The sequence below is a fragment of the Globicephala melas genome, chromosome 1 (assembly GCF_963455315.2).
Source record: "Globicephala melas chromosome 1, mGloMel1.2, whole genome shotgun sequence".
Lineage (NCBI taxonomy): Eukaryota > Metazoa > Chordata > Mammalia > Artiodactyla > Delphinidae > Globicephala > Globicephala melas.
The window spans coordinates 178,463,443-178,486,797 of record NC_083314.1 but is presented as its reverse complement, the minus strand read 5'-3'; the positions used below and the strand labels follow the sequence as shown (position 1 = coordinate 178,486,797).

At 42.5% G+C, this 23,355-nt stretch overlaps 1 protein-coding gene across 1 annotated transcript in view; it reads left to right on the top strand.

Moving 5' to 3' along the window:
• Positions 1–23,355, top strand: part of VPS13D (vacuolar protein sorting 13 homolog D) — a 244,666-nt gene that overhangs the window by 14,571 nt on the left and 206,740 nt on the right. Inside the window, exons 6-20 of the mRNA XM_030878044.2 lie at positions 293–409; positions 3,124–3,228; positions 4,450–4,620; positions 5,039–5,139; positions 5,973–6,141; positions 8,364–8,465; positions 8,608–8,809; positions 9,902–10,081; positions 11,392–11,522; positions 12,735–12,810; positions 13,241–13,411; positions 14,427–14,557; positions 17,234–17,366; positions 19,470–21,683; positions 22,821–22,972. Coding sequence (XP_030733904.1) covers positions 293–409; positions 3,124–3,228; positions 4,450–4,620; positions 5,039–5,139; positions 5,973–6,141; positions 8,364–8,465; positions 8,608–8,809; positions 9,902–10,081; positions 11,392–11,522; positions 12,735–12,810; positions 13,241–13,411; positions 14,427–14,557; positions 17,234–17,366; positions 19,470–21,683; positions 22,821–22,972 — 4,155 coding nt within the window. The remainder of the gene's footprint in view (positions 1–292; positions 410–3,123; positions 3,229–4,449; positions 4,621–5,038; positions 5,140–5,972; positions 6,142–8,363; positions 8,466–8,607; positions 8,810–9,901; positions 10,082–11,391; positions 11,523–12,734; positions 12,811–13,240; positions 13,412–14,426; positions 14,558–17,233; positions 17,367–19,469; positions 21,684–22,820; positions 22,973–23,355) is intronic.

The window sequence follows — 23,355 nt, the reverse complement described above, 5'->3', positions numbered from 1 at the left end:
AGTTATCTAGATACAATGGTACTACTTTATTTCAGTGTTTAAGGTGTTTTCTGAAACGGTTTGATGAAAGTATTGTAACTCTCTTCTTGAGAAGGCACTGATCACAAGGAAGTGTCATTCATGTCCAGTTTGTGATTATAAATCTCTGAGGAACTTAGATTATCGGGTGTGTGTGTGACATAAGCTATGCGTTTGTGTAAAATGCCTGCTGTGGTTTACTTAGGTAGACTCCTGCCTGTGGTATTCTACCTGCAGCAGTTGTCTAAATGTGTTTTTTTTTTTCCCGCTGCAGTTAAAAATTCAAGATGTCCATTTGCGCTTTGAAGATGGTATTACCAATCCTTCCCATCCTTTTGCGTTTGGCGTCTGCATTAAGAATGTGTCCATGCAGAATGCTGTGAACGAGCCTGTGAGTATGAAATAACGACTGCAAACTGGGAAGAAAGCGCTCGGTCTGGAGCATTTAGGGCTCTGCCTTGTGTCCTTTTGTGTTAGCTAAATGAGACCACAATCTTCTTCTCCATGTTCTTTGGAGGGTGTGGATGGATGTCTCTTGTCTCCTTTGCTGAAATAGGGAAACAGTTAATTTCTTCTGACCTGTTCTTATTTAATTCATCCATTAAACGTTGGCACATTTTGTACACGAAGAAACTGAGGTGCAGAAAGGATCTTATCTTTGATTTTCTTCTTACATTACATGCACTCTCGGGGTATGCTCATCCTGTTTCATAGTTTCGGCAGCCTCCTGGGAATATTTGCCGATGGCGCCCGCATCTCGAAGGGCCATTCTCCACCCCTCTTCTGACCTTCAGATTCAAGGTCTCTAACTACCTATGGGACACCTCTGTGGTATTTAGGCTCGTTATAATCAAAATGATCCCATTATATTCCACCTACCCATTTCACTCCCTGAAACCAGCTGTTTTCCTTCATTCTCTAACATGTTACCGAATGTTACAAGCACACATATGAAAACTGACATCGTTAGAGCCCTTTTATGTGCCAGGCACTGCTGTTAGTGCTTCACATGACTTCTCTCATTGAATTCCCAGTAACCTCCACCACTGTTATCCTTGCACTACAGCCGAGGACGCTGAGGAGCAGAAGGATGAGTGAGTGGTGGGCTTGGGTCTGGAGCCCAGGTGCACCTGCTGTAGATCAGGGGTTGGCAAACTGTGGCCTGGGGGCCAAATCTGCCCCGCCTGTTTTTGTAAATTAAGACTTAGTGCATCACTGCCACGCCCGTTCATTTACATGTTGTTAAGGCTGCTTTTGTGCTGCCGTGGCAGAGCTGAGTAGCTGCAGCAGAGAACGAATGGCCCCCAAAGCCTAAATGTTTGCTCTCTGGCCCTTTACAGAACAGGTTTGCCAGCCCTGCTTCAGAGCACGTGTTCTTACCCATGACGCTAGTCCCTAGAAGCCTGTGCTCATCCCTTCACTTCTTATTCCTCAGTTTCCATATGCATTTGGTCACAGTGTCCTGCCAGTTTTTCCCACAAAATGTGTCAAATGTGGCTCTTACGCTTATCCTCACCGCGACTGTCTTGAGTTCAGGATCCTGCCAGCTTCTGCCTTGCTCAGTAAAGTCCTGACTTCCGTGACCTCCTTGCTTCCATCCTAGGCTCTTGATTCGTTCTGTGCCAATGCTTCTCAACCTTTCCCACGTCACGGCACACAGAGAAGGATCATGGTATTTGTACAGGACACTGGGGCAAATGGATGTGGCTGCTTGGGGCTGGAGGTGCTTAGCTCAGAGTAACCAAATACAGTGGACCCTCGAACAACATGGGTTTGAACTGTGCAGGTCCACTTAGATGCAGATTTCTTTCACTAAATACATACCACAGTATTACATGATCCTTGGATGTAGTACCTCGAATACGGAGGGCTGACTATAAAGTTATATGTGGATTTTCCACTTAACGGAGGGTCGGCGCCCTTAACTCCCATGTTGTTCAAGGGTTGCTGTATTCCTAAAATGTAACTCGATCGTATAAACTTGCTCATTATCTTGACACACCCATGACTCCGTCGGGGGAAGCTCCACTTTGCACTGTTGCTAGAGTTCTGTTTCTAAAACCCATACCGGGTCCTGGTGTGCATGCCTGCATCAGAACCCTCAGTGGCTCCAAGTCCCTTCAAGTATGATGTCCAGACTCCTTAATATGACAGACTTCTTATTGTATTTGTTTCCTAGGGCTATAATAGTAAATCACCACAAACTAGATGGCTTAAAACAACAGAGATTTATTTTCCTTAGTTCTGGAGGCCTGAGTCCAAAATCAAGGTGTTGGTAAGGTTGGTTCGCCCTGGAGGCTCTGAGGGAGAGACTGTCCCATGCCTCTCTCCTTGCTTCCGTAGGATGCCTTGGTGTTCCTTGGCTTGTGGATACATCACTCCAGTCTCCGCCTCCATCTTCATGTGGCCTTCTTCCCCATGTGTCTGTTTTCTCTTCTTATAAGGATACCAGTGATTAGATTAGAGCCCAACCCAATCCAGTATGACCTCATTTTAATTTGATTACATCTGCAAAGACCCTATTTCCAAGTAAGGTCTCATTCACAGGTTCTGGGACGACATGAATTTTGGGGAGTGCGGGGGGGACTATTCAACCTAGTACACCTAGTAACGTTCCAACCTACATTTCTCAACACTTAACTAGCTCCTCACTTCAAGTGTGTGTCCATACACGTGAGCCGATACTGCCCCATCCCTGAGCACAGTGCTGCAGTTACACAGATGTGCTCGCCGTCCTCTGCAGCTGTCAGGCCTTTTGTGTCGTTGGCCCCACTCCTTGAAATGTGTCCCAGTCCCTCCTTCCCACCCTTTGTCTGAAACGTACACATCTTTTGATATTCATCTGCACAGTGACATTTTCTGTTTGTTTGCTTGTGGCATCTCGTATATTCTTCCTCTGCTTCCCTCTGCTTAATTAAAATTATTTGCATGTTTGTATTTCCAGTTAGTTAGATTCTGAACTCTGTAACCATGTTTTCATTCAGTTTTGTATCCTCAGCACCATGCAAAGCACCCGGTGCATGATTCCTCACAAATGGCCTGTTGAATGAATGGATAAGTTTGTGAATAAAGAATCATCTTATTTTCTTCCCTGTCTTCCCTCAGGTACAGAAGTTAATGCGGAAAAAGCAGTTAGATGTGGCAGAGTTTAGCATCTATTGGGATGTCGATTGCACTTTATTGGGGGATTTGCCTCAGGTGGAGTTACAGGTATGATTGTGGCAGGGCTTTGTTATAACACAGCACGGCAGTAAAGTGGTGTAGTATTGTTGCCACATAAGGTTTTGTTCTCTGTGTCTCTGTTCCCATTCCCACCCCCTCTCCCTGTGTAGGCGTTCGCTCTCGAGTATGTATGCTTGAGGTACTTGCTGTGTCTGTAACTCTGAACAATATATAGGGATTTGTGTATGTTTTACATTTATAGTGTATTATTGATTTCTTTGTTTGCTTTTTTTCACTTAAATCTCTGTTTTTAAGATTGATCAGTATTGCTGCTTATACTTCTGCTTCATTGCTTCTGACTATTACATGGTATTCCATTGCATGTACTTACCATACTAGCATTCTCCACTCTCTTAGCCACCAGTGTACTAAGCATCCAGATTTTTAATGAATGAAGCGCCAGATCTGGTTCTTAAAGAAGAGCTTTCTTACAACATTTTGCGTTGAAATTTCACCTTCGGTGGCATTCCTTTGAGAAATACGTAGAAAGTCATTATAAATCATTGGATATAAAGTATTACTGTTTGTGAAGGATATTTTAAAAAACTCAGTTTAATCTTTTTGTAAAGAAATTGTAGGTGGTTTAAGTGAAATGGAGAAAAAGGACTCATATTTCCCTCAACCACGATTATCTTTGGCTTGCATGCTGTTGTGCAGAATGGTTTTTGTTTTGCTAATTTGATTAAATAAATACTGTGCATCCATACAGTAGAACAGTATGCAGCTATAAAAATAAAGGCAAAGATCTTTATGATGAATACGTGATAGTCTCTAAGATACAGTATTAAGTTTAAAAAACAAGATAAAAGAGCATATATATGCCATTTGTGTAAGAATGGTTTAAAAAACCAGAAAATTAGCATTTGGCTGACTGTGTACAGAATGCTTCTGGTGGAGTACATAAGAAACTGGTGTCATTGGTTGCCTGTGAGTAGGGTAACTGGGTGGCTGGAGGATGGGAGTTGGAAGGAGAGGTTGCAATTTTTTTGCCTTTTAAATTTTAAACCAGGTGGATGGTTTAAAATACACCTCGTGTATTACCTGTAAGAAATATAAATAAAAATTTTAAAATGCTAGAGAGCTTTAGATTCCCAGTTTTATCCTGCTTTTGGATTCTGATATAACATGCTGTAGATTAGACAGCATTCCAACAGGTGACTTGATCCTGAAAACATTTGCTATGATGACAGCCATTCTTGTGACACTCAGGAGGCCATGGACAAGAGCAAGGAGAGTCGAAATCATCACTACATCTTGGAGCCTGTGTGCGCGTCTGCTCTTCTGAAGAGAAACTGCTCTAAAGAGCCTCTGAGGTCTCGGCACACTCCCCGTATTGAATGTGATATTCATCTGGAGACCATTCCCTTGAAACTCTCTCAGGTTCCCTGTTTCTCCCTGTAACTCTCGGACTGGTAACTGGGGTGGAGGAAGCGTGTTGATAGAAGGGTCTGGATACTTCGAGGTCCCCTCGTGGGAAAGGAAGCATGCATGAGACCAGGCTGTGGTGGGTGGAGAACCCACTGTCTTTATACAGTCGGATTGGGTGGGTCTCAGGTTAGTTTTGATTTGATATTTTAAGTGCTGAACAAAGAGTACAAGAGAGACAGTAAATTTACGTACTTTACTGACTGTTCAGAGCGACGTTGACACTTGGTGCCAGAGTTTAGCCTTGCAGTTTGCACTGGATTTCAGCTCAGTGGGTTGACTAATATGACTTGTTCCTGTGACGTATATGTCTTAACTGAGCAAAAGAAACAAACCAATTCTAACCTAGTGTCTCTTAACCTCTAATAAAAAGTTGCAATACCGGCAAATCATGGAATTCCTCAAGGAGCTGGAACGAAAGGAGAGGCAGTTGAAGTTCCGAAAATGGAAACCCAAAGTGGCCGTATCTGAGAAGTAAGGCTTGTCGATTAAGTGTTGTGTCTGAAATGCATTTTCTGGCATGTTCTTTTTTTGGACCTAGATCAGAAATATGCCTCACTGTCTTTTACACATGGTTGGAGATAAAAGTACAGTCGACTTTTCTGGGCTTTAAAATGCCATTTCTGTTGTTTATCATCATTGACATGCTACTGTATATCTCTTTGGTGTCGCGGGTTTACTCTTAGGTTGAGCGTAGTGGAATTCAGGAGGTCCTCTCAGCCTCATTTAGTAAGGAGACTGGCGTTGCTCTGGTGGCCTCTGATTGTGTGGTAAATACTTTGCAGCACTCTTGAACCTACTTCCCTGTGTCTTTTCTCCTAAGTTGTTTGGTCAGCATTTATATAGTACACTTGATAACATCTATAGCAAAAATAAATCTTTTTTTATGTAGATGTGCTAAACTTGACGAGTCAATATATTAAAACTTTTTTTAGATGCTGTGTATTTCCAGTCTTCCTTGAAATATTCCATTTAAAATCTTTAATAGTCAAATCCTTGCTGATTATTTTACGATGGTATTTACTGTATAGCCACCACTTGATTTTCTGTGGTAGGGGCTGATGTTATGGGTGATTCAGACCAATAGAGTAATGTGTTATAATCGGTGCATAAACTGAGGATCCAGTAGATTAACTTTCCCCATATGTTGAGGTTAGCCTAATATTATTTGAGTTTGAGGCATAAACAGATGGCTGACAAGAGAAGAGATGTCTCAGAAGGGGAGTGGTGTGTTGTGGATTGCTCTGGGTCAATAGCATTTTCATCGCTTTTATTGTAAATAACTAGATGGTTATGAACTGTTTCAGCTGCCGAGAGTGGTGGTATTTTGCTTTGAATGCCAACCTGCATGAGATCCGGGAGCAGAGGACGCGCTGCACATGGGACTTCCTGTTGCGCCGGGCCCGCGATGCCGTGTCCTACACTGACAAATACTTTACCAAGTTGAAAGGAGGCTTGCTGTCTGCAGACGACAAGGTGAGGAGGCTGTTGTCTCTCATTTCTCGTCTCCAGTCAGAGGGTAAGGATGTCTCTCAAAGGCTGAAGAAAAGGGAACCTGTGAAGAAGTAAAGTCTTTGTTCGGGATCATAGTTTTACAGGATAAAGTCGGTCTTATTAGGGTGAGAGCTTCTTGGAAGGCCCAGCTTTGCCTTGGCAGGAAGCACCTTCTGTTGCTTGAGGAGAGCTGGGCCATGGGGTGGGAGGAAGAGCAAGGGGCCGTGGTCCTGCCAGGCCTACCCACTCCCCGCCCCCCCCAGCTCTCCGTGCGGGGCCCAGAGAGACATTCCATCTAGTCACTCAGGTCTCTTCAACACCTGATCCTAATTCTTTTCTTGCAAAGTCTATAACTAATCTCTGTAGACTTTGGCCCACATTTTCCCTAATCCCAATTGACTTGATTGACCTTGGGGTTTTGGAGGTAGAGGCTAGGCCGAGGGTGTGAAGTAGGGGTGAAGGCAAGCTTCTGTTTTAGCTACCTGCAGGACCAGAGACCCTTAGAACCAGCAGTCCTGGAGCCCTGGTGTGAAGCTCCCTCCCTGCTCTAATCTGCCTCTGTCTCCTGGGGGAAGGCAGTAGGGAGTGTCTCCTCCTTGATTTGTTTCGGTTTTGTGAGAATCAGTTTTTATAATAGCAATTTAGACTGTTTCCGGTATTTTGGCTTGCGTACTATCTCTTAATTCACTCTTTCTTTAGTAAATCCTTCTAAGCTTCCCTTTAGCACCTGTCTTAGCTCGGGCTCCTATAACAACATGCCACAGACTGAGGGGCTTAAACAATAGACATTTATTTCTTAACAATTCTGGAGGCTTGAAAAGTCCATGATTAAGGTGCTGGCAGATTCGGTTCTTGGGGAAGACCAGCCTCCTGGCTTGTGGGTGGCCGCCTTCTCACTGTGTGCTTACTTGGCCTTTCCTGGGTAGAGAGAGATCTGTCTGCCTTCCCCTTCTTGTAAGGCAACTAATCCCATCATGATGGTTCCATGCTCATCACCTCATCTAATAAACCTGTTCACCTCCCATGGGCGCCACCTTCAAATCCCAGGTGTTAGGACTTCAACATATGAATTCTGGGGGGACACATTCAGCCTATGAGAGCACCCCACTGTGGTAACCAGTGGCAGTGCTGAACCCCTGGGTGTTTTCACCTCTTCTGCCAGCACCCCGGGCATGACCCACTCAATTTGCTAGTGCTTTTTTCACCAGTGTCAGGCATGGTTACTGACATAGAAACCTTATGAAAAGGATGGAATAAACCAGACCTTTTGTTTCGGATGGTTTTCTTAAAGGCACAGGCAAAGACATGGAGGGAGAGAAAAATCTAAATTACAACTGAGGTGAGCAAGTAAACACATATAATATCCTTTCTTAATCATAGCATATAAGAAACAGCTTAGGATAGCTACCTCTGCTTTCTTTTGCATCTTTGCATGTAGCTGGCCACCGCTGTTCTTTCCTAACTAGCATGAAACAAATGAAAATGACCACTTCCTTGGTAATGTCCCATATGAAACATAAAGGAGCTGGAGGAGGGCTTCCCTGGTGGCGCAGTGGTTGAGAGTCCGCCTGCCGATGCAGGGGACACGGGTTCGTGCCCTGGTCCGGGAGGATCCCACATGCCGCGGAGCGGCTGGGCCCGTGAGCCATGGCCGCTGGGCCTGCGCATCTGGAGCCTGTGCTCCACAACAGGGGAGGCCACAACAGTGAGAGGCCGGCGTACCGAAGTAAAAAAAAAAAAAAGGAGCTGGAGGCCTACACACTTACTCTGTAAACTTGGTTCTCAGTTTCCTCATCTGAAGTGGGAAGAATAATAACTGGCCACCAGCTTGAATCAATTGAGGTAACACATGTGAAGGCACTTTGTAAACTGCCATTGCTGTGCAAACATGGGCTACTCTGGCAGCACATGTTCTTCATTTCCCATTTTCAACTCAGTACTGTGTCTGCTCCCTCTGTACTTACCATTAGTCTCATCTCAGACACCAGGTAGAATCTATCAGCGTTATATGGAAAAGCTTTTTAAACCAGAAACATAGCAATTATGGAATTAACTGTTTATCTTCATTGTTTCTTGGCCTTCTAAATGTTGGGAAACGTTGGAGGCCAGTTGGGTTTCTTCACAGTACTGGATTGGTTTGTGAAGGTGTCCCGTTTCTCTGGAGCTATAATACCTGTTCTGTTTGTTTGTTTTCACCCAAACAGGAGGAAGTGTGTCGGATTGAAGAGGAACAGAGCTTTGAGGAATTGAAGATTTTGCGTGAACTGGTTCATGAACGATTTCACAAACAGGAAGAACTGGCAGAGGTAGGAAATCCTCTGTGAAAAGAGGTGTTCTTACCCATTAGGCTCTGAGTGCCTCTGTGGGCAGACAGAGAATAAGCAGCGGTGTATCACTTCCTGTTTCTGTCTTCAAGTACTCATATGTGCTCATTTTTGATTGACACAGAGCTTACGAGAGCCTCAGTTGTATTCTCCGGGAGAGTCTCCTGGAGACCCGGAACCCAGCGGAGGCAGCGGGATGCTGCAGTACCTTCAGTCCTGGTTTCCTGGCTGGGGCGGCTGGTATGGGCAGCAGAGCCCTGAAGGGAAACCAGTCGAGGGCCTGACTGCAGAGCAGCACGAACACTGGACTCCTGAGGAGATCCTGGGTAAGGCAGGGCTGGCCTTTACTTGCCCTTCTTGGCTATAGTGAAAGGAGACCCTTGGTTCATAATTCATCTGTTATTTGTGAAATGGCCCATGGTATATTTCAAATAGAAAAAAAGTAGAAGGACTTCCCTAGTCAGTGCAGTCGTTAAAAATCTGCCTGCCAGTGCAGGGGATATGGGTTCGATCCCTGGTCCGGGAAGATCCCACATGCTGCTGAGCAGATAAGCCCGTGCGCCACAACTACTGAGCCTGCGCTCTAGAGCCCACGTGCCACAACTACTACTGAAGCCTGCATGCTGCAACTACTGAAGCCCGCATGCCTAGAGCCTGTGCTCTGCAACAAAGAGAAGCCACCTCAGTGTGAAACCTGTGCACTGCAACGAAGAGTAGCCCCCGCTTACTGCAACTAGAGAAAGCCTGTGCACAGCAACAGAGACCCAACACAGCCAAAAAAAAAAAAAAAAAAAGACATTGGTAACGGTTTGTCTCATGTTCATAGAGTCAGAGAGAGGAAGTTTCAAGAGATACTTGTTTGCAACTGCATTACTGAATTTGTATATTAATATGGTTTCAGATCGATCTGAGTGGCAGTGATTGTAAGAGAATTAAATCTGAACAAGTTCAAAAGTTTTAAACTCTGAGGAGGCTTGAATACCAATCCGGAGCCACCTTTTACACCCAGGCTGTCCAGTACGGTAGCTGTAGTCACAAATGGCTATTTAAATTTATTAAATTAAAATAAAAAATTCACTTCTCAGTTGACTTGCCACATGAGCCACAGTGCTCAAAGCCACTTGTGGTTAGTGGCCACCGTGTAGGACAGTGCAGTGTAGGACAGTGCACTGCATCGGGCCGTGCTGCCTTATAGTGTACTTTATCATGAATTTGGCATCGTCCCTCATTTGACAGTAAGTTGATCAGGGCCCTTATAAAACAGGGTCGTTTCACATTGGTGAATAAAACAGTCACCCGTGACTTTGGAGTTCTTCCCTAAAAGGGGAAAATAGTTAAGTAATGTCATAATGACTGTGATCAGTGCTTTTTAAATTTTCCCATGTGTTTTCTTAAAGTCTTTTTTTCCTCACATTTAGGCTCCGAGGAGTTTTTTGACCCCACTGCAGACGCCTCTTGTATGAACACGTACACAAAGCGAGACCATGTCTTTGCCAAACTGAACTTACAGCTACAGCGAGGGACCGTGACGCTGCTGCACCAGGAGCTGGGAGCTGCCCAGATGAATCAGAGTGCTTTCATGCAGCTTGAGTTTTCAGGTATTGCTTCCAGAGAGCCACCTGATGCGCTGTATCTCTCTGGGCACGAGTGTCCACTTGAGTCTCATTATTTGCAGTAGTTATGTTCTAGAAAGTTGCGTGAATACTGACTCCGGGCTCCGAGGGGAAACACAAGGTTAGGTGCCTGCAAGCCTCTGGTCATCACATTCGTCAACGGATCAGTATATAACCTTGTCCTATGAGTGTGTGTGTTTAAAGACACCTTATTTTGTTATTTTTTTGGTACGTGGGCCTCTCACTGTTGTGGCCTCTCCTGTTGTGGAGCACAGGCTCCGGACGCGCAGGCTTAGCGGCCATGGCTCACGGGCCCAGCCGCTCTGCGGCATGTGGGATCTTCCCGGACCGGGGCACAAACCCGTGTCCCCTGCATCGGCAGGTGGACTCTCAACCACTGCGCCACCAGGGAAGCCCCGCCTTATTTAATATATGTTGTTGATTCATTAATTGAACTCATGGCCGGCGGCGTGTAACTCATGCCTGAGTGAAGCTTATCTACTACATGTATTTCCTCTGTAAGGCACAGCACTTGAGCACTGTGCTTGGGGACCCTTATAAACAGCGAAATCACCAAGGAACAGCACAAAAATGCAAAAAACTGGCACTAAATAGACCACACAAGGGCACTTGTATGAGCTGAAACAAGAAGGCAGAGCATTGCCATGTTCATCTTCAGCTGGGAGCATGCGCTTCAGGTGACTCGAATTTTTGGCTGCTCTGCATATGTCCGCAGAGCACCGTGAGTATTATTTTGGGGTTACAAACAAATTTTAGGGAATAGGCGAATTTGTAAATATGGAGTCTGCGAATAATGAAGATTGACTGTATTTGACTTCTTTTTCTGAATTTGCATTAAAGGTATGTAAATAAATACCCAGACGTTCGTTTTCTCTTCTCACAAACAGATTTATTGCAGTTCATAAAATAGCCAGTTATCTGTGGCTTGTCAGTAGTTTAAAGGCAAATGACCAAAAAAAAAAAAAAATCCAGTTTGATTTTGACTTTATAATCTTGAGAGCTGAGAAATCATAAACTTAGTGTGAACTAGCAGATTGCTTGAATTTAATTGTAAAGTGCTCTGTTTAAAATTCATTCTGTTGGGAAACTTCTAATACTCCTTATAGATTTATATAGATAGACATATAATATGTAGATAGGGTTATTTTGTTCAAATTTCAAGGAGAAATAGTTCATGATATCTGATAGTCTTCTGTAAAATATTATATCTTATACTTTTAAAATAATTAAGGCTATGATGGCATAGTATAACTCTTAACATTTATTTTCTGTAGGTGTAAAACTTCTAGCAGAATCTCTTCCTCGAAGAAACTCCTCCTTGCTTTCAGTCCGGTTGGGTGGACTGTTTCTTCGAGACCTGGCCACAGAAGGGACTCTATTTCCTCTTCTGGTCTTCCCTAATCCAGTACGTACAGCAGTGGGATGGCTGATTCATCCAGGGTGTTCGTGAATTGTGGTCTCTTTTAGGCAACAAAAGTAGTATTAACTTGATTCATTCTGACATTTGATCATTTTGAGACAGGCTGATCAGAATCAAATTGGAGGTAGATAAGTTTTTTGAATTTGTCAGAGAGCAAGTGTTGGTGAGATTTATGGCAATGCCTTCTTCCCTCCCTGTGTTATAGCCACCTTGGAATAGTTGCTCTGATTTGGAAGAAAATGCTGTCAGCACCACTATTTTCTGCATTTCAAGGTCAATGTTGAATGTCCTCTGTATCCGACAGTGATTTTCATTCATTCTGACCCTCAGTCACTGATAGGTCATCTCATGTTTCCAGAGTTACAAAAGAACCACCACAAGTTTTCTCTATAGGTGTAATTTTTTATATATAATATTCTTTTTAGACTAGAAGATCTTTGATCTTACTAAGTTGGCAAAAAGATGGTCAGAAGAGTTGAATCTTTTTTTTAAAAATAAATTTGTTTATTTATTTTTGGCTGCGTTGGGTCTTCGTTGCTGCATGTGGACTTTCTCTAGTTGCGGCGAGCGGGGGCTACTCTTCGTTGCGGCGTGCGGGCTTCTCATTGTGGTGGCTTCTCTTTGTTGTGGAGCGTGGGCGCTAGGCGCGCGAGCTTCAGTAGTTGTGACACGCAGGCTCAGTAGTTGTGGCTCACGGGCTCTAGAGCGCAGGCTCAGTCGTTGTGGCGCACGGGCTTAGTTGCTCCATGGCATGTGGAATCTTCCCAGGCCAGGGCTTGAACCCGTGTTCGAGCCCTGCATTGACGGGTGGATTCTCAACCACTGCGCCACCAGGGAAGCCCAGAAGAGTTGAATCTTTAGCCCCTTATTCTTCTCATAATGTTTTGTCATGGGGCACTGGGGAGAGTGTGGGTGGGCAGAGTGAAAGTGTGAAAAGCTGTACACACTCAGTCCTTGTTGAGCAGTCGTTCATCAAGTGTGCTGAGTGCAGAGTAGCGCACTGCCCATACCAGACTGGGGAAAGGCACAGACTGGAGGGCTCAGCCTGCAAGTCCACAGTCGCCTGGTGTCAGACGAGTTTTGATTCTGACTGTGCTAAGCAAGAGTGATGCCAGAGCATACGACATGAGAGAGCGTGTGCACAGTGAATTGGTCCCTCTCGCCCTGACCTTTTTGCATTTTGTGTGTGTTTATCAGCAAAAAGAAGTTGGCAGAGTCTCACAGTCTTTTGGACTCCAAACAGCATCTGCAGACAGAAGCGATCATTACCCTGGTAAATTGTCATATGTTCTTAAACTCATTCTTCAAAATGCGATGATTATAGATCAGTAGTCTTGGTCAGCAGAGAGGGAGTGTATCCTGTCTTGTGCCCAGTGGTTTGCTGTGTGGATCCCTGTCTGACTTGGAGACTGCCTCGTGCTCTCCCTCCACCCATGTGTGACTGGGGCAGCTCTCAGGGCCTCCAGGTCCTGGGTTACTTACGTGTTGGGAATGAGTCCAACAACCTGGTCCTGTTTGAGGAGTCCTATTGACAATTAGTCAATCCTTATTAGGTTTTCTGTTTTATAAAATTTTCATAAATGAGAACTAATTGGAAAATAATTGAGAAAATGTCTTTTTTTCCCAGAAGTCCTTATCAGTTATCAAGAATAAGATGATTATTTTGCTGTGTTCCATTTTCTTTCTCTGGTTCTTTCCTTTAGCTGCAGACCCAGATGACCCATTTTTTGAGATGCTGTATGAGAGAAATCCAGTGCACAGCCATTTTGAGAGGCGGCTGAATGTCAACACGAGGCCCTTGAACATCATATATAATCCCCAGGCTATTAAAAAAGTAGCAGACTTTTTCTACAAGGGAAAGGTTCATACCTCAGGTTAACTTTTTTGTTTGTTTGCTCTTATGTGACTTTCTAAAGACATCTTTCTTGTCGTTTCTGGGATAAGGGTTATTATACATTCAGGTGACCTGGTAGTGGTAGAGAAGGCCTGCAGAGTAAGTGGATAGGGTTGTCCTTAGTTACTGAATCAAAGTGGATGTCCTTGGAAAGTTACTCTTCCAAGAGGAATCAATAGCCTTCATATTTTCTCTTTCTTTGCCTTCATTTAGCATGCATTTAAAATGCTTCCCATTCCATGAGGACAGTGATTTCCTTGGCTACCCAGGATATTTTAGGCCAGAGAATTTAGGAGGAATGTTCAGTTTCCTCCTAGATGACAGGATCAGTGGTTTGTTTTACTTGTTTCATGCAGCATTAAGTATTCCAAGGTTCACCATTGTACTCTCCTGTGTCATCATTGATTCACTTAGGCCTTCCTTTGGTCCCAAAAAAGATTTGAGGCAGTATGTGCAGAAGAAGCACTTCTGTTTGACAAGGAAGTCAGCAAAACAGTGGTACTTTCCTAAATGTATCCTGCCTCTCCCTCTTCATAACAATTGTTTTAGTTTTTGGTCCAGTTTTTTGAGTCTTTTCATTTAAACAGTGGCCATAAATATCTTGGCTTCATTGCTCTGTCACTGATAGAATGTAGAAGGCATATACTACTTCTAAATTCCAATTGCTCTTTCAGTGTAATATGCTTTTAAGAATTTTGAAATATAGTTTGGAATCTTTCAGAAACTGGTTCTAGAAATTCTAGTAACTTAGGTATCCTTCCCTCACATACTGCCTTTCTCCACATGGATGTTTTGAAAGGATGTGCCTTTCTCGCCCATCTTCGCCTCATTCCGGTTACCCTGTATGGCACCAGGTCAGACTGGAGTAAGGAACTGTTGTTGTACAGACTGTGTTCTAGCTTTGCTGGAAATCCCTGGTGAGAATAGAAGTTGCAGTGCTTTCTTTCACCCAGCCATTTGAAAATTCTGACTCCTGTATATTTCCCATCTCGCAGGTTTTGGTTATCAGTCTGAACTTGAGTTGAGAGTGGCTGAAGCTGCCCGAAGACAATATAACAGACTGAAGATGCAGACCAAGGCGGAAATCCGACAAACTCTTGATCGTTTGCTAGTGGGTGATTTCATTGTAAGTAGGCGTAGTAAATACTCTTTTTGGGGGGCGGGGAAGAGGAAGGTGTTTTTTCTAAGTTCTTTACCTACATAGATAGACATGCTTGTATCAGTTACACTGATTAAGTGAACTGAATCTAGGAAGTACTTAGCAGTTAGCAAAAAATAAAATCCCATGTCTTGTACAGTCAGGGTTTAATAAATAAAAACAAATGACTGAGACGAGATCATATTTCTTCCTTTTACCCATCTTGGAACACTCTCCAGACTCATCTTTGTTCCGTTTTCTAGACCTGACATTTTGTAAATATTTCACTTAAGAACACCCCCTTTCATTTACTGTTAGCAGAAGAAAAACAATTGGAATGATGCCCCAGTTTTAATTCCTGGGAAGGATGGTCACTTTGTGATGCTAAGTGACCAGCTGACATGAGGATGCCGTAAGTAGAAAGGGAGAGCCCAGAGCCATCTCAACAGTCCAGCAAAACTGGGTTTCTGAACACCAGACACACAAATAAACTCAAAGTGGATTAAAGACCTAAATGTAAGACTGGACACTATAAAACTCTTAGAGGAAAACATAGGCAGAACACTCTGACATAAATCGCAGCAATATCTTTTTTGATCTACCTTCTAGAGTAATGAAAATAAAAACAAAAATAAACAAATGGGACCTAATTAAACTAAAAAGCTTTTGCACAGCAAAGGAAACTATAAACAAAACGAAAAGACAGCCCACAGAATGGGAGAAAATATTTGCAAATGAAGTGAACAAGGGATTAATCTCCAAAATATACAAACAGCTCATGGAGTTCAGTATCAAAAAAAGGAACAACCCAATCAAAAAATGGGTGGGAGATCTAAATAGACATTTCTCCTGAGAAGACATACAGATGGCCAAAAAGCACATGGAAAGATGCTAAACATCACTAATTATTAGAGAAATGCAAATCAAAACTACAGTGAAGGATCACCTCACACCAGTCAGAATGGCCATCATCAAAAAAGTCTACAAACAGTAAATGCTGGAGAGGGTGTGGAAAAAAGGGAACCCTCTGCACTGTTGGTGGGAATGTAAATTGGTACAACCATTATGGAGAACAGTATGGAGGTTCCTTAATAAACTAAAAATAGAGATGCTATATGATCCAGCAATACCACTCCTGGGCATATATCTGGAGAAAACCGTAATTCGGAAAGATACGTGCACCCCAGTGTTCATTGCAGCGCTGTTTACAATAGTCACAGCATGGAAGCAACCTAAATGTCCATCGATAGAGGAGTGGATAAAGAAGATGTGGTACATATATACGATGGAATATTACTCAGCCATAAAAAAGAATGAAATAGTGCCATTTGCAGCAACGTGGATGGACCTAGAGATTGTCATACTGAGTGAAGACAAAGACAAATATGATATCACTTATATGCGGAATCTAAAAAAATGGTACAAATGAACTTATTTACAAAACAGAAATAGAGTTACAGATGTAGAAAACAAGCATGGTTACCAGGGGGGAAAGATAGGGGAGAGGGATAAATTGGGAGATTGGGATTGACACATACACACTACTGTATATAAAATAGATAAATAAGATCTACTGTATAGCAGAGGGAACTCTACTCAGTACCCTGTAATGACCCATATGGGAAAAGAATCTGAAAAAGAGTGGATATATGTATATGTATAACTGATTCACTTTGCTGTACACCTGAAACCAATACAATATTTTAAATCAACTATACTCCAATAAAAATTTAAAAATAAACCCAAAAAAACCAAAACAAGAAAATAACTGGGTTTCTGACCCTGTGGCCTGGAGGTGTGCTGCCGAGATGCAGCAGTAGGTGGAGCAGTCAGTGTGGCTTCTTTGGAAGGTGCAGAGCCAGCTGGGAGTGTAAGGCATGGCAGCAGTGTTCAGAGGAAAATGTTTAGGGGTAAGTAGTGAGGGGCGGAGAGTTTGTCCTGTTTTCTGTTTTTGCTAGTGTTTTGACACAAATTACAACATTTAGTACCTTCTGATTATCTTAGACCAAGAGTTTTCTTTTTGATCACATTTATATAAATCAGCTTTTACTACATATAATTTACTACATGTAGCTTTTACTATGTATAATTATATAAATTAGCTTTTTACTACATACAACTTTTTTTGATAGCATTTATATAAACTAGCTAATTTTAGTCACAGGGAAGAACTGTTAACAAATTCATGAATTGGTCTCTTTTTTATATTTCAAATGTCAAAGCTTATGTTTTTCACTAAGGTCTTTTGGCCTGAAAGTTCATGGTTAGCAATATCCATGAATAAATAAAAATATCTGGATTTCTACTTCGATTTGAACTGTATAACTTCTACAATACTTTGAAGTATTAAGTCCTATACATTTAGAAATCAGACCTTTCTTAAACCATTGATCATCAAAGTCAAAGAGCAAACAACCCACCAAACCAGTAATTTGCCAATTTTTTTCTCCCACTTCAGACATTTGCCTGTGGTAATGTCTCAAGTTGTTAAACATTTGGATCCACTTTTGTTTTAAACATTTTGCTTTAATATCAGAGACCATTACGTCATCCTGTGACCCTAGTGTGGCTTTCTGGAAGGCTTGAGCCCTAGCTGATAAAGCTGCCCACTGTCAGCAGTTGCAGTTCAAGGTTATTTAATCGTCATTTGTTTTATTTTTACAGGAGGAGAGTAAACGGTGGACTGTGCGACTAGACATTTCTGCCCCTCAGGTGATATTTCCTGATGATTTCAAATTCAAGAATCCTGTGTTGGTTGTTGTGGATCTAGGCAGAATGCTCTTGACCAATACCCAAGGTACAGTGTGAGTGTGAAGTAATGAAGACACGTCGTGGTAGATTGATGTGTCTCTGTGCTAAGCCAAGTAAAGCTTAAAAAAAGAGGTATTTAACATTTTGTAACTCCAGAGTTCACTTGTCACTTTTTTTTTTTTTTTTTTTTTTTTTTGGCGGTACGCGGGCCTCTCATTGTTGCGGCCTCTCCCGTTGCGGAGCACAGGCTCCGGACGCGCAGGCTCAGCGGCCATGGCTCACGGGCCCAGCCGCTCTGCGGCATGTGGGATCTTCCCAGACCAGGGCATGAACCCATGTCCCCTGCATCGGCAGGCGGACTCTCAACCACTGCACCACCAGGGAAGCCCCCTTGTTACTTTTTAAATAATAGCTTTATTGAGATACATTTGAAAATGTAGAATTCAGTTGTTTTTTGTATGTTGGTAAAATTGTGCAACTCTCACTGTTATCTAATTCCAGAACATTTTCATCATTCCCAAGAAGATAGTCTAAACCCATAAGCAGTTATTCTCCATTACCAGCTCTCCGAGCCCTTGCTAACCACCAGTCTTTCTATCCCTATGGATTTGCCTATTCTGAACAGTTCACGTGCATAGAGTCATATAACACGTGGTCTTTTATGTCTGACTTCTTTCACTTGGCATAGTGTTTTCAAGGTTTATCCATGTTGTAGCCTGTACCAATACTTCATTCCTATTTGTGACTGAATAATGTTCCCTTGTATGAATATACTACATTTTATTTATCCATTTATCAGTTGGTGGACATTTGGGTTGTTTCCACTTTTTGGCTATTATGAGTAGTGCTGGTATGAACATTAATGTATAGGCTTTTGTGTAGACGTATACTTTCAGTCTTCGGGGTTTGTTTCAGTGTAGAATTGCTGGGTCATATGGCAGCTCTGTGTTTAACATTTTGAGGAACTGCCAGATTGTAAAATGGCTGCACCTTTTTACTGTCTCACCAGCATTGTACGAGAGTTCCAGTTTCTCTATATCCTTGTCAACGTTTGTTATTATCTGTCTTTTGGATTATAGCCATTTTCATGACTGTGTAGTAGTATCTCACTGTGGTTTTTAATTGTATTTCTTGTGTAACGTTTTGTATTTTAATAAACATTATTTCTCTGTACATAATTTCTGGAATAGAGATTTAATCTATTTAGGGATATTAGGGACATACATAAAAAGACTCCTGGAAGGTAATTTCATTACTATTATTAGATCCGAAAAATAGTCATTGTTCACCTTGAGATGGGAGGGAGGAAAGAGAGGATTCATTGGATAAAAGAGATTGAGGAAGCTTATCAAACAATCTCAACCTTATCCTATTTTACTGAAAGATTAGAAGAGGAGAAGAGGGTAGAGAATTTGAGCTGGAGTGGAAAAGTTTGGCCGTAAGGGGAATGTGAAAAGGGAATTGTATCTGAAGAAAAGGATCACACAACCACAGAAAGCACCTACTTGAATTTGTAAAACACAAACATGGAATAGAGACATAGCAAACCCAGCGATGTGTTTTTGTTGTCTCGGCACCGCTTGGGTGCAGAAGAGACGGGGGTTAAGAGTGTGAATTCTGGGGGTAGAACATGACATATTGAGCAGTTGCTGCTTGCCAAGCGTTGATCTAGGCACTAGGGGTATTGTGTTGAGGAAGGTAGAGGAGACCTCTTCTTTTAGAACATTCTAGTGGGGGGAGGGGACAAAATGTACACATAGAGGAATACAGGAAAAAGTAAACAAATATGGAGAGTGACGTAAGAGGGGTTGGTGATGGCAGCTCACGCAGTGCAGCTCAGATTGGGGGTGGGGGCAGTTTCGGGCAGCAGGTTGTTGGCTTCTGCACCCTGACATATGTTCTTAACGTTAGCAGGTCTCCATCTTTTCTCATGTTCATACACTTTTACTCTTTGTGTTTTGATTTCCAAATCAGTAGATAAGTTTATGCTGAATAAATGGTAAATACAGAATATAATGCTTGGCGTTTTCATCCATTTATTTTTTAAATTGGGGTGGTTGATTCTCTACTTTTCTTAATTCTTACATTAAAGGGAAGAGGAAGGAAAGAGCAGACATATACTTTGAATCTTCTCTTTTTTCATCTGCAGATGACTCCAAGGGGAAGAGTGGGGACGGGTCAGCATCTGAAGAGAATCAGTTTAGTGATGACGAATATAAGACCCCTCTTGCCACACCTCCTAACACCCCACCTCCCGAGACAAACAGCAGTGATAGGGAGAAAACACCTCCATTTTCTGGAGTTGAATTCAGTGAAGAGCAGCTTCAAGCACATTTAATGAGCACGAAGATGTATGAGAGGTACTCGCTGTCCTTTCTGGATCTCCAGATCATGGTTGGACGAGTGAAGGACAACTGGAAGCATGTCCAGGATATTGATGTGGGACCGACCCATGTGGTCGAGAAATTCAACGTTCACCTACAGTTAGAACGCCGATTGATTTATACTTCAGATCCCAAGTACCCCGGAGCCGTGCTATCAGGCAACCTACCAGACCTAAAGATCCACATCAATGAAGATAAAATATCTGCTCTAAAGAATTGCTTTGCTCTCCTGACCACCCCAGAAATGAAGACTTTTGACACTCAGATTAAAGAGAAGATTTTTCCCCAAGGGGGACAGCGGGGAAGTTTGCAAGACTCGGTGATGAATTTAACCCAGAGCATCGTGGTGTTGGAGCAGCATACCCGGGAGGTTCTGGTGGAGTCACAACTCCTCCTGGCTGAATTTAAAGTGAACTGTATGCAGCTTGGTGTTGAGAGCAACGGCCGGTACATTTCTGTGCTCAAGGTATTTGGTACCAACGCTCACTTTGTGAAGAGGCCTTATGATGCTGAAGTCTCCCTCACTGTTCATGGTTTGCTGCTGGTGGACACCATGCAGACATATGGTGCTGATTTTGACCTTTTGATGGCCTCTCATAAGAACTTGAGCTTTGATATCCCAACAGGAAGCCTCCGGGATAGCAGAGCCCAGTCTCCTGTCTCTGGACCCAGCGTGGCCCACCTCACTAATACTGCCACACTGAACGACCGATCAGCCACTGGTGTTTCTCTTGACAGAATTCTCACCAAAGAACAAGAGTCCCTCATAAAACTGGAGTATCAGTTTGTGAGTTCAGAGTGCCCATCGATGAATTTGGACAGCACTCTTCAGGTGGTTTCGTTACAGGTGAATAATTTGGATATCATCCTAAATCCAGAGACAATTGTGGAGCTGATTGGTTTTCTTCAAAAATCCTTTCCCAAGGAAAAAGATGATTTGAGTCCTCAACCTTTAATGACTGATTTTGAAAGAAGCTTTGGGGTACAAGGAACTTACCAATCTACATATGAACAAAACACCGAGGTTGCAGTGGAAATCCACAGACTTAACCTGCTGCTCCTTCGGACAGTGGGAATGGCAAATGGAGAGAAATATGGCAGAAAAATTGCGACAGCAAGTATAGGTGGCACCAAAGTTAACGTCTCCATGGGCAGCACATTTGACGTGAACGGTTCTCTTGGCTGTTTGCAGCTTATGGATTTGACACAGGAGAATGTTAAGAACCAATATGTTGTCAGCATTGGGAATTCCATAGGCTATGAAAATATCATCAGTGATATTGGCTACTTTGAATCTGTATTTGTCAGAATGGAAGATGCAGCCCTCACTGAAGCTCTGAGTTTCACCTTTGTTGAGAAATTTAAACAGGAATGTTTTCTCAACCTCAAGATGGCTTCCTTGCATTACAACCACTCTGCTAAATTTTTGAAGGAGTTGACATTGTCCATGGATGAGCTGGAAGAAAATTTTCGAAATATGCTGAAAAGCGCAGCCACCAAAGTCACCACAGTCCTAGCCACCAAGACGGCCGAGTACACTGAGATGGTATCACTCTTTGAAACTCCAAGGAAGGCCCGGGAATCCTTTATCTTAGAAGAAAATGAAACATATGGGTTTGGCCTAGGTGCATCTCATTCCGACACTGTAAAGCTAATCTTGAACATAAACATTGAATCACCAGTTGTTTCTATCCCTCGGAAGCCTGGGAGTCCTGAGTTGTTGGTAGGACACTTGGGACAGATATTCATCCAGAATTTTGTGGCAGGAGATGATGAATCCAGAAGTGACCGTCTGCAAGTGGAAATCAAAGACATTAAATTATATTCTTTGAATTGCACCCAGTTGGCAGGCAGAGAGGGCCCTGGGCCTGAAGTGAGCCAGGCGTTTTGCTCTCCTTCTGGGTCTGCCAGTGCCAATAGTCAAGAGGAAGCTCATTTCACCCGACATGATTTCTTTGAATCTTTGCATAGAGGTCAAGGTGAGGAGTGTGTATCTTTTGTCTCATTTTGTTTAAAGATTCCAAACCCAGTTCATGTAGATAGTACTTGGTTTAAAATAACTACAAAAACCTTTCTTTTAGAATTATCCCCGGTTAATATTTAAGAAATCAAAATAGAATTTTAATAGAATGCTTCATATTAGGTTGGAATGTTTGCAACTTTTTCCATTGATAACCATATTTGGCAAAATAAGATTTTTTTTTTTTAAGTGGACCCGTTGGGTGAGTGTTCATTCACGGGGATTCAGTGGGTGGATTCTGTTAGAGTATTATGTAATTTGGTCAAATGCATCTGTTTTTTTTTTTCATTCCTAAGCTGTAGATCTTTCCTAGTTAAATATCGTAGTCTAAGGCAGCTGGAGGGATTGACAGAAATAGAATATGAAACTTAGTCTCTGGATGTTATGTTCTCCTTTGAGTATCCTGTCATCTTCTGTAATGGTTTGGTCCAGGGTTCTAGGAATAAAATGCCAGTTTGTGTTCTCGATCTGATCTGCTAAAACCGAACAGTTCAATCTATTAATAGACTTGGCATCCACAGAAATCAGGTAAGCCCTAGACGGCCTTATTCATCGGTGAAGAAATTAATGCCTTTGAGAACTTCTTCTATGGTTCTCAGCTGTGTTCACCGATTGATTTACATACTTAGCAAAAGATTGCTTTTTCTGCTTGGGTTAGAAGTTGTTTACTTAGAACCTTATATTGTCTGTGATTCTGACTTAGGTCCAATAAGAGGGATCAATCTAAAGCTGGACATGGATGAGCAATTTGGTTTGGAAAATGCCAGCTTGGGAGGTTAAGAGAAGCTTAACATGGACCCTGGCCTGGGTTAATGTTCACTGCACCATATTTTGAAGCCACCAAGTGGAGCATGTCATGAAAATAACTGTTACTTTTTGTGTATAAATTTATCTTATACCTCTGCTTGCTATGAGTTTTGGTCTTGGGATAATTACCAAAGTTTGTATTCAGTCATAGACCCCAGGTGCCAGGCTAACCTGCCCTCCTGGTCTAGGAGCAACTCCTGGGCTTTGTTCTAAACACTCTCTACTTAATCAGCAGGAACGCAGTAAATATGAATGTTTCCAGTCTGTCATTTCCTCTCTTTTATGCCAGCTTTTCACATCCTGAACAACACGACCATTCAGTTTAAACTGGAGAAGATCCCTATAGAGAGAGAATCTGAATTGACTTTCTCCCTTAGTCCAGATGACCTGGGAACTTCTTGCATCATGAAGATCGAAGGAAAATTTGTCAATCCAGTGCAGGTAAACACGTTATTGATTTTTATGTCAGGACAGTTGAAATTATGTAATTATTTTACATTTATATTATATACGTATGTTATATTTATATTTTGTATATATAAAATGTTGGAAGGAAAATATATAAATTCAAAGAGATATTCATATTATTGTCAATAACTTCTTCCAATGAACCATGGAATCCTTTTATCATGTCCTTCTATCACTGGGGAATCAGTCTTGTTAGCCTTCTTCATGTGGAGGAGGGGCGAATTATGTAGAGGAAGAGGGCAAATCCTTAATTCCATTGCCATTAAGAAACGAGGAAAATCATTGCTTAAAAAGTCAGTCTCTCTTTCCCAGAAGGTTATAATTCTTGTCACACTTCTGACACATTTGGCCCAGCC